The 11,835-nt window shown below is 38.3% G+C and overlaps 2 protein-coding genes and 1 long non-coding RNA gene across 3 annotated transcripts; 2 read left to right on the top strand and 1 right to left on the bottom strand.

Moving 5' to 3' along the window:
- Positions 2,186 to 4,216, top strand: LOC109841851. Its single transcript, XM_020410785.1, has 5 exons — positions 2,186 to 2,470; positions 2,576 to 3,098; positions 3,369 to 3,879; positions 3,957 to 4,044; positions 4,118 to 4,216. The coding sequence occupies exons 1-5, from the start codon at positions 2,186 to 2,188 to the stop codon at positions 4,214 to 4,216; spliced, it is 1,506 nt and encodes a 501-aa protein (XP_020266374.1).
- Positions 4,700 to 5,291, top strand: LOC109843588. The gene is made up of 2 exons (XR_002247729.1): positions 4,700 to 4,929; positions 5,017 to 5,291. It is a non-coding gene; the product is annotated as an uncharacterized LOC109843588 (long non-coding RNA).
- LOC109841850 lies at positions 9,041 to 10,117 on the bottom strand. Its single transcript, XM_020410784.1, has 3 exons — positions 10,054 to 10,117; positions 9,626 to 9,986; positions 9,041 to 9,557 (listed from the first exon to the last, which is right to left on the bottom strand). Exons 1-3 carry the CDS (start codon positions 10,115 to 10,117, stop codon positions 9,041 to 9,043), a joined length of 942 nt encoding a protein of 313 aa, XP_020266373.1.

Raw genomic sequence — 11,835 nt, 5'->3', positions numbered from 1 at the left:
ATCGACTTCAAATTCAAAATTCCGACAAACGGTCAGACAATAAATGCAGCACCGGAACCCTCTCAAGCACCGAATAGCCTGGAGGATTGAAGGAATAGAGAATAGAAGCTATTCCAAGAGCCCGTTACACCGATTGAAGGTTGGGACAGTCATATCCAAAGTATTCCAGACTCTTCTATAAAAGAGCGAGACTGGAAAACTTTGGAGGGGGTATCAAAAGATTGGTCGCGGGGAAAATCGTTGCTTTCTTCATTGATGTCATTGCTATCTTGAATAACAGTTTTTCGGTTACAAAAGATCCGGTCTTTTTTAGATCCGGTTACAATGAAAATCAAAAATAAAGAAAATTAAAAATTACAACTTTTTCTCCTTGTGAACAAATCACGAGCTCCTGTTATTCGGTCACTCGCTTTGGTGGGTTGTTTGCCTGCGCCGGGGTTGTTTGCCGTGGACCACCGTGCGATCTAGATCCAGACAGATCTAAGCAGTATAACGGGTATTACTTCACCAAGGAAATAATAGCCGGAGGGATTATTTCACTAAGGAAACAATCGCTCGAATCTCGGGATCAAAGACCAAGCTTTGATCCGGAGTGTAACAACGTAGATCTGAGATCTTGATCCCCTCAAACTCCTGCCTTTTTTGTGATGCGGGTGCTCGCCGAGAATCAGATCTGAACGTTTAAGTCTTCAAGCCTTCAAAAACTCTGAGATGAGGTCTCAATCCGGCAGAGTTTCGGCTCTCCAAAAGTTCTTCCAAAAGTCCTCCAAAATGATGAATGACCCCGCCTATTTATAGGCAACCAGATCTGTGCATTTGGCACAGATCTGGGTGGCCACCTCAGGGTGGCTCGGCGGCTGCCGAGCCACCCCAGGGTGGCTCGGCCTTGGCCGAGCCACTCCGGGTTTTGCGTCCGTCGTTCGGTTGTTTCGGTTCTTGTATCCGCTTCGTCCGTGATTCGGTTATGCAGTTGATTGATCTGAAATTGATTCGTTGACTCTCTGGACCGTTGATTTGATTCCGCACGCGAGTGGATTCATTCCGTCATTCACGTGTGGTTCGTCAGCTTCGTAGCCTTGTTAATCCGCTTCGTTGCGTGTCACTTGGCTTCGGTGTTGTGGACTGACGTTCGTGCTTAGATACGTCGCCTGATGGTTCATTAGTTCGTGTTGAACCGTGTCAAGGGACCTATAAGCAATTTTATATGCCTACAGAATACTTCGCTAAGCTTGGGTAAGAAGTTAAAAAAATCAGAAACCAGCCAACGTAAACATCTTGAAGGGCTACTTGAACGGCTTGTTGAATCTACCAAAAAGCGGGATATCGAGGATTTTGCTCTGCTACAAATTTTGTACCAATGCTCTATGATATGAAGTCTAATAGCAGGGGAAGGTATCCTTAGACCCTTACTCAGGTACCTGGATAGCATTCAGAGGGTCAATTCTGTTGCATGGGCCCCGTTCTTTTATAATGAAATTATCAGGGGCATTCGAGTTGCTTTGGAGGGAAAGAAGAAGCAAAAGGTCGCATATGTCCCAGGTTGCATGACACTATTGTGTGTAAGTTCCATATTTTACTGATCTTGTTTCATTCTAATTCGTACCTATGCATTGTTAGTTCTAACTTATTCTATATTAGTTCTATTCTGTAGCGTGTTAGTTCTAATCTGCACAGTGTTAGTTCCGTTCTGTAGAGTGTTAGTTCTAATCTGCAGATTAGAACTCACACGCTACAGACAGATTAGAACTAACACGCTGCAGAATAGAACTAACACTCTACAGAATAGAACTAACACTGTGCAGATTAGAACTAACACTCTACAAAATAGAACTAACACTGTGCAGAATAGAACTAACACTCTACAGAATAGAACTAACACAGTGTTAGTTCTATTCTGTAGAGTGTTAGTTCTAATCTGCACAATCTTAGTTCTATTATGTAGAGTGTTAGTTCTAATCTGCACAATGTTAGTTCTATTCTGTAGAGTGTTAGTTCTAATCTGCTCAGTGTTAGTTCTATTCTGTAGAGTGTTAGTTCTATTCTGTAGAGTGTTAGTTCTGTTCTGTTCTGTTCTAATTTACACCATGTTAGTTCTAGATGCAGCCATATTTTATTCTCTTTGGTCTAGTCTAGTATTAAATGTTAATGGCAAATATATTATTTGGTACAGCTTTAGTACTACGAAATGACAGGCATAAAGAAATATGCCCTCTTAGACACCTCCAGACCTCTAATGACAAATTGGGCATCAGGGGAGGAGAGAATCGCATCTATGAGGATGCCGACAATTATTTCAAAGGCTAAGTCAGCGTCAATAACATTTGTCCATAGGCCTATTGCGGAGGTCGCTTCTCCTGGTCATGTTCATCCACTTCCCGCTGAACAAAGGGATGAAGTTCTTCAGCAAAAGCGTCAGGCAAAGAGGAAGACTTTGCAGGAAGAAACTACTAAGAACTTCTCAATAGGTTACGTAAGTATCCTGTTATGTTAAGTCGTACTCATTTCACACTAACTGCAAAGAATATCCTAATTATGTTTAATCCTACTTAAAATTATAATCTTGTATCAATAACAGATCATGGCAAAGCATATTGACGTTGCTTTTGACGATGAAGAGGAGATCAATGTTCTTCCCATTGAGCAGCAACTCACATTTTGGAGAAATTCTGCTAAATTTCTCAAGCGACTTCTTGATGCTACAAAGCAGACCAAGAGCAAATATTGTAAAGAATTCATGATTGAGATCAACAGGCTTAACAGGATAATTGAAAAATGTGGAAGACATGATGAGGTTATAGACCCAGTGCTGCTTAAGTCAAATATCAAACAGAAAATTGCAAATGAAATTAGGAAGAAGCGACAGGGAGCTCAAGAGGAACAGAAGTCCAAAACAAGCAGTGTATATAAGGAAGAGCCCACCAGTCAAGAACATGTACATAAGATTGTTGAAGAGGATGTAAAGCATCTTGCTGACGATGAGGCAATAGAAGAGGAGCCAGTTACTTCTCCAGGGGAGGGGGTATATAGTAAGGTTGACCAGACTGTAGATACTAAGGTTGATGATAGTGTAAATAAGGAAGAGGAGCATGTTGAGGATAGTGTAAATAAGGAAGAGGAGCATATGGAACATATTGTAGATATGGAAGAGGAGCATATGGTAGATAAGGAAGAGGAGCATATGGAAGATATTGTAGATAAGGAAGAGGAGCGTATGGTAGATAAGGAAGAGGAGCATATGATAGATAAGGAATAAGATCATATGGTAGATAAGGAAGAGGAGCATATGGAAAATGAAAATTTTATTGTAGATAACAAAGGTTTTGATGAGGATACTGTTGATGGTGTAGATAAGGAGTAATATATTGTAGATAAAGAGAAGGAGAATGTAGATAAGTTGGAAGTACAGGAGGAAGAGGATCTTGTGAATATTAAACATGATGTGGACAAACTTGTAGATGTTCTAACGAGCAATGTGGAAGCAAAGCGCCCACCAAAGCCAAGAAGGGTAAGCAGGAGATCTAAATGGAAGAGGACACCATATACTGAAGGCAAAAGAAAGAAAAAGGAAAAAATTAGTATAGATATACTTGAAAGTCTTGAACCAAAAGTAAAACTAGCTGAAAAAGTTACTCATTTTTACCCCGGTATTCAAATCCCCAATTTTGTTGCGTTGAGTTTGAAGCCAATGACAGATGAAGAGGAAGCTCTATTGGGAGAGCTGAATAATGAGCTACCAGACCCTACATTGTTTAACTTACGCATAATAGATAGCACAGGTGCTTTTGTACATAATTTAAAGATACCATCTCCCATAGCAGAAAGACTCGACAAAGCTGAAATTGATAGCCTAACCAAATTTTGTTCTCAGAAGATTCACAAGTAAGTTTCAGTTGACTATTTATATGCTAATTCTCCACATATTAGTTCTAATTCATGTTAGTTCTAATTTATACCAGGAGATATAATGTTATAGTAACAACCAACAGCACTATTAACAGGGAAGAGTTGTTATATGTGCTTCGTGGTGGCCGCCTTGACGACAAGGTTAACATATACTTCCTTAATAATTCAAATTATATTGTTTAAATTGAATTTTAATGTTTCATAACAATTACAGGTGGAAGAAGCAGTTTTGGACACGATTAGCCAGGAGGCATACGACAAAGGATATGGAGTGGTATCGGTGTTTTTTCTTGTAAGAACATGCTATTCCTAATTTCACCACGTTAGTTTTGATTAAAATTCATGTTAGATCTTGTGTAATCCATGCTAGTTATACCATGAGTCACGTTAGTTCTAGTTAGCATCAAATTAGACCTACCATAAGTCATGTTAGTTCCGTTCTTTAGAGTGTTAGTTCTATTCTGTAGAGTGTTAGTTCTATTCTGTAGAGTGTTAGTTCTAATCTGCACAGTGTTAGTTCTATTCTGTAGAGTGTTAGTTCTAGTCTGCACAGTGTTAGTTCTATTCTGTAGAACATTAGTTCTATTCTGTAGCGTGTTAGTTCTATTCTGTACAGTGTTAGTTCTATTCTGTAGCGTGTTAGTTCTAATTAATACGGTGTTAGTTAGCCTTCGCAGCTCATGTTTGTTTTAATTTCAACTCAAACATGATGTGTTTGCAGCACTCACTCCATGGCTTGGAGGTGAACAATTACGAGCTTTATTTGAACTTCATTGACAAATATACCGTATTCCGCATAGAGCATCTCTTGATCCCTTTGGTCAGGGACGACCATTGGCATCTTGTAGAAGTTGACCTTAAAGATAAAGTCGTCAAGCATTACAGCTCCGCTGGGCACGAAGCTTGGATGGAGCCTGTTAATAAAATCATAAACTTCTTTGATGCCCATCATGCTGATTTTATTGAAGACAATGTGCGCCAAATATTTAGATATCAAGCCATCAAATGCGAGCAACAAAGAGGACGGTTAGTTCCGATGTCTATATTGTTCAAATTTGTGTTATAGTATTCGAACGGACCGAAAATGTCTAATGAACTCACTCTATGTTGCAGCTTTGACTGTGGTGTGTTCGTCTACCTCTTTGTAAAATCCATAATTGAAGGACGATCAACATTGCTGGTTAATCCTCCGAACGATATCCCTGAAGCTATGCGAGCAAGACTTGCCGCACAATTATTACTGGCTGGTTTTGAACAAAGACATAAAGAAGAAACAGTGTACAGTGATGAATGATATGTTCATACAAATACAATAATGTATGTATATTTAAGTAATTGAAAATGATTGTTATCAGATGTATTGTTCTATCTGTACCATGTTCGTTCTAGTGATGCTCGTTAGTTCTACTCATTCAACGTTAGTTCTATTCTGTACCATGCTCGTTAGTTCTATCTTAGAGCCAGTTCTAATTTTTTAATTATTTAAGTTATCTTCAAACCTCCAGCTGCTCACTTCTTTCGAAGCGACGGTTCCATCACACAAACATGTCACATCATATATTCGCATGTTCCCAAGTCAGTTAAATAAATTAATTAACTTAAATACCTAATACGAACTTCCATCGATAGGTACGGTCACCACCTTTCTTCTACTGGCCCCAGCGTAGGCGCCTCTGCAAACCCCTCCCCCTGCTAAAAACCACAACCCAGCGTCATCTATTTTCATCGTATACCCTCACAAATGGCTGGGGATCCTTCTTGTGTACACTGCCATGGGACAGGACACAGCACTCGAGATTGTCATCATGGAATTACCGCAAGTGCCCCTCCGAGGATGCTTACCGTCCCGGCCAACACCTCCAGCACCATACGGCATCTTTCTGCTTTCGCCATCTTCAATCTTGATAGAGGCCGTCCATCGGTGCAGGAGCTCCGAGAGATGCTGGCCTACTGCTTCAATCATAGGACATGGCCCCATCAAATCAAGGAGGCGGCAGGGAACAACTTCATGGTGCAGTTTCCATCCGATGAAGTTCTTACCCAATCTATTGAACTCGGTTTGATAGATATGGGCACATTTAAGGGCAGATTCCGCCGTTGGAAAGAGGATCTGAGGCTAACAATATTGCCTCAACCCTTTCTAGTATGGATTCGCCTATTCAATCTCTCATACCACCTCTGGAATTTTGAATTTCTTCAATCTCTGTTCATTGGTATCGGTGAATGTGTCATGTGCTCCAGGGACGTCATAACACATTCTAACTTCAAAGACTGTAGAGTTCTACTCAAGGTTAGGGATTTATCTGAAATCCCTAAGAGGCTTGGGTTCCGTTACATCTCGCCGGTGGACGGTAACGCCAGGGAAGGATACGCCATCACGCAGGTCCAAAGCGGGGGGGATTTGGAGAGGGCTCAGGGATCCACACGACTCAACTTAGGGCCCCAGCGTGCGCAGCCCTTTAGGGCCGACCCCGAGTTAATTGAGGTTAGTTGGGGTGGCGTCCACATGACGGTCGAGAGAGACCAATGGCAGCTGTTTCTCCGTAACCAAGGGGTCGGGGGTGCCAATTCTCCAAGGGCTCTCCCTACCAGCAATGTTCCTCTCCCTTTAAATCCCGTCGTCTCCCACAGTGGCTCAGCGGGATCCAGTTCTCCTTCCTCAAAACGCAGTAAGCTAGGACCTTCGAAAAGGAAGGCGAGTGACAGCGAAAAGGGTTTATTAGACCCAAACCGATCCAGCGAGGGCAGCAACAAATGAAGACCTGGCATCATTGCGTGTTTTTTCTTGTTAAATTTTGCTTTGTTCTCATTTTATACCAAGTTAGTTCTAATTTATACCAAGTTAGTTCTAATTTATACCAAGTTAGTTCTAATTTATACCAAGTTAGTTCTAATCTGCACAGTGTTAGTTCTGTTCTGTAGAGTGTTAGTTCTAATCTGCACAGTATTAGTTCTGTTCTGTAGAGTGTTAGTTCTAATCTGCACAGTGTTAGTTCTAATCTGTAGAGTGTTAGTTCTATTCTGCACAGTGTTAGTTCTAATCTGTAGCTTGTGATGGCTTGTTAGTTCTATTTTATTACACGTTATATCTAATTTATACCACGTTATATATCTAATTTATGTTAGTTCTATTTTATGCCAAGTTATAAACCTAATTTATACCACGTTATATCTCATTTATACCACGTTAGATCTAATTTACTAATTTATACCAAGTTAGTTCTATTTTATGCCAAGTTATAAACCTAATTTATACCACGTTATATCTCATTTTATACCAAGTTATTTCTAATTTATACCAAGTTAGTTCTATTTTATACCACGTTATAAACCTAATTTATATCTAATTTATACCACGTTATATCTAATTTGTGTTAGTTTTATTTTATACCAAGTTATAAACCTAATTTATACCACGTTATATCTCATTTATACCACGTTAGATCTAATTTACTAATTTATACCAAGTTAGTTCTATTTTATATCACGTTATAAACCTAATTTATACCACGTTATATCTAATTTATACCACGTTAGCTCTAATTTATACCAAGATAGTTCTATTTTTTACAACGTTATAAACCTAATTTATACCAAGTTAGTTCTATTTTATACAATGTTAGATCTAATTTATACAAAGTTAGTTCTATTTTATACCAAGTTTGTTCTCATTTTATACCAAGTTAGTTCTAATTTATACCAAGTTATTTCTGTTCTGTAGAGTGTTAGTTCTAATCTGCACAGTGTTAGTTCTATTCTGTAGAGTGTTAGTTCTAATCTGCACAGTGTTAGTTCTATTCTGTAGAGTGTTAGTTCTAATCTGCACAGTGTTAGTTCTATTCTGTAGAGTGTTAGTTCTAATCTGCACAGTGTTAGTTCTATTCTGTAGAGTGTTAGTTCTAATCTGCACAGTGTTAGTTCTAATCTGTAGAGTGTTAGTTCTATTCTGCACAGTGTTAGTTCTGTTCTGTAGAGTGTTAGTTCTAATCTGCACAGTGTTAGTTCTATTCTGTAGAGTGTTAGTTCTAATCTGCACAGTGTTAGTTCTAATCTGTAGAGTGTTAGTTCTATTCTGCACAGTGTTCGTTCTAATCTGTAGCTTGTGATGGCTTGTTAGTTCTATTTTATTACACGTTATATCTAATTTATACCACGTTATATCTAATTTATATTAGTTCTATTTTATGCCAAGTTATAAACCTAATTTATACCACGTTATATCTCATTTTATACCAAGTTATTTCTAATTTATAACAAGTAAACCTAATTTATACCACGTTAGCTCTAATTTATACCAAGTTAGTTCTATTTTTTACTACGTTATAAACCTAATTTATACCACGTTAGATCTAATTTATACCAAGTTAGTTCTATTTTATACAACGTTAGATCTAATTTATACAAAGATAGTTCTAATTTAAACAAAGTTTGTTCTCATTTTATACCAAGTTAGTTCTAATTTATAGCAAGTTAGTTCTGTTCTGCACAGTGTTAGTTCTATTCTGTAGAACGTTAGTTCTATTCTGTAGAGTGTTAGTTCTAATCTCCACAATGTTAGTTCTGTTCTATAGAGTGTTAGTTCTAATCTGCACAGTGTTAGTTCTAATCTGTAGAGTGTTAGTTCTATTCTGTAGAGTGTTAGTTCTATTCTGTAGAGTGTTAGTTCTAATTTGCACAGTGTTAGTTCTATTCTGTAGCGTGTTAGTTCTAATCTTCACAGTGTTAGTTCTATTCTGTAGCGTGTTAGTTCTAATCTTCACAGTGTTAGTTCTATTATGTAACCTGTTCCGATCCAAGTCAGTTCTGCTTCATTACATGTTAGTACTATCTGATACCAAGTTAGTTCTATTCTTTGGCTTGTTACTCCTAGTTATTCCAGTGCATTGAATAAATAGGATGTTAGTTCTATTCTTTGTGCGCGTTAGGCCTAATATGATAGTTGTTTTGTTACTTACAACTTTTTATCTAGTGGAAGCTGATGTTTGTTCCCGATTAACAAGAATAAACATTCAATCGGAAAAAAAAAATATTTATTGCATACTGGGACGAAACCACTTCAACATATCAAACACTTAGTCAGCTATAGATTCATTACATGTTTTACGGTTATGACCTTCCATATGACATCGAGAACATTTTACTGGCTGCGTGTAAGTGGAGGTAGGATCTGTATCTCATCCCTTGGCACGATGCGCTTCTTAAAGTCAGGGATTGGGTAGAGGATTGGCTCGTAGCTTTTTTTAAAGGCTTCAACCATCGTAAACCAGTCACAGAACTGGTAGACATCCCTTTTCATAAACATAATGGATGCGCATGCATGTTTGCAAGGGACACGGGTTACATCCCACCCACGGCAAGTGCATGTTTTATTGTCTAGATCCACTTGACAAGATCTATGGGATTGTACCTCAAATAATCCTGTGTGGGACTGACGAACCTCCAATGGACGGCCATTTTCCATGTTCTCTTTGAGAGCAAGTTCAGCTTTGGGGCAAAGAAATTGATTCCAGCTTTCAGCCATGGTTCGTCGCTCATTCATACGAACCATAATCTGTTTACGTATGTGCTCTACCAGTTGAAGTATCCGTAGTAGCCTAGCCTCATGTATCCATTTGTTGAATGACTCTGCAACATTTGATGTAACGTGACCATATCTGAAACATAATAGGGAATTCGTCAAGCGGCTTATAATAGTCATGTAATGAAAAAGCTTATAACTTACCTAACTCCAGGGAAAAACGCATTGGCCCAGTTCTTTGGAGCGTACTTCATCACAATATTGTAAGCTCTTTCGTCAACCAGTCTAATGTCGTCTATGTAATCGTTCCATTCTGCTCTAGTATATTTGTAACAGGCAGATTGCAATAGATTACCCAAGATCTGAGTATCTTTTGATTTGAATCCCAAATCCTTCAACTTTGTCCTGAAGTTCTCAACTAGATGCAACACACATCGAGAGTGTATAGAATCTGGAAAAAATTCTCTAACTGCTTCTCTGATCCCCTTATCCGCATCTGAAATTATCACTAGCTTGTGTGGAGGGTTGTATGGATCTGGCCTTTCATAGAGAATAGACCACAAACCTACAAAGAGTTGTGGTTACCATACACGAATTAGAGTTAGCAATGAATGAGCTAGAATTATCATAACCTGCAACAGAACTAACATGGCTAGGGATAGAACTAACCTTGTAAGAACCACTTCCAGTTAACATTATTTTCCTGATCGCATATACAATACGCCAATGGAAATATCCCCTGATTTCCATCATATGCTACGGCGCTTAGGAGTATGCCTTTGAATCGATCTTTAAGAAAGGTACCATCCAAAAATAAGAGTGGTCTACAGCCGTATAAAAAACCATTTATGTAGGCGGCGTAGCATATGAATAACCTTGTAAACCTCCCCTCATTTTGTTCAACATCTATATAGCTACCTGGGTTTGTCTTCTTGACCTCTTCTACATACCTAGAAAATTGAAGATTAAGCGTTAGTACCAACATTGAAAAATTAGTATAATCAACGTCACATAAAGGAAATTAGTTTGTCTTTTGTTATATATCATCTTCTATTTACCATCGTAATTGATCGTAGGACTCATGGGCATCACCATATAATTTCTCTTGTGCTCTTTCTTTACCCCACCAAATCTTACTATAATCGACCCTAATCCCATACGAGCTTAGAAACTCCTTTTGAACGTCAATAGGCCGTATATCCGGTCGAACCTTTAACGTGGGTTGTAATTGGGCAGCAATGAATCGCCTTGAGGCTATAGATTGACCAGCATTATTGCCATGCTGCCCACAACTGTGATTGTCCACAAACCTTTTGATTTCAAGTCTATTATTATTTTTCGGTGGAGAGGCAAATAACATCCACGGACAATTTTTTGCTACCTTAAACCGACAAAACACTCGAATACGCTTCGGTTCATTCTTCCCAAACTCGTATTCAAATTTTTTTGCCATGGAGTAGTATAGCAAGGCCAATCTTAACTCCTTCGCACTTTCAAATCGTTGTCCCTCACCGGTTAAAGCTGTGTGCCACCAAGCAGGAATCCTCTCTGATCTGCTAATCATGTCATCAATCGTCATGACATCATCTCCGGAAGGATTGTCATTAGGATTCTTATCTGGAACACTTGTGGTCAACAACGCCGACGGGCCATAGTCTACACTTTTTGATTTCAAACTGAACAAATAATAGAAGTATCAACAGATAATAGCAAAAGCTAAAAAGCAAAAATGACAATTGCTTGCTGTTAGAATCAATTAGAACTAAAAGAACTAACAATATAACCATTAGAGCTAAAAGTGCATTGATTAGAACTGACATAATAGCTATTAGAACAAACAATATAGCCATTAAAGGTTAGTTCTAATTTAACGAAGTTATTTCTATTTTATATCAAGCTATTTCAAAATTATAACATGTTAGTTCTATTCTGTAGAGTGTTAGTTCTATTCTGTAGAGTGTTAGTTCTAATCTGCACAGTGTTAGTTCTAATCTGCACAGTGTTAGTTCTATTCTGTAGAGTGTTAGTTCTAATCTGCACAGTGTTAGTTCTAATATGCACAGTGTTAGTTCTATTCTGTAGAGTGTTAGTTCTAATCTGCATAATGTTAGTTCTATTCTGTAGCGTGTTAGTTCTAATAATCTGCACAGTGTTAGTTCTATTCAGCGTGTTAGTTCTAATAATCTGCACAGTGTTAGTTCTATTCTGTAGAGTGTTAGTTCTAATCTGCACAGTGTTAGTTCTATTCTGTAGAGTGTTAGTTCTAATCCCCTACAGTGTTAGTTCTATTCGGTAGCGTGTTAGTTCTAATAATATGCACAGTGTTAGTTCTAATCTGTAGTGTGTTAGTGTCAGTTCTAACTGATGGCTTGTTAGTTCTATTTTATACCTACATTGTCTAATTTATACCACGT

Source organism: Asparagus officinalis, chromosome 5 (assembly GCF_001876935.1).
Source record: "Asparagus officinalis chromosome 5, Aspof.V1, whole genome shotgun sequence".
Classification (NCBI taxonomy): Eukaryota; Viridiplantae; Streptophyta; class Magnoliopsida; order Asparagales; family Asparagaceae; genus Asparagus; species Asparagus officinalis.
The sequence above is the reverse complement of the archived record's forward strand: the minus strand, read 5'-3'. Positions and strand labels throughout refer to the sequence as shown.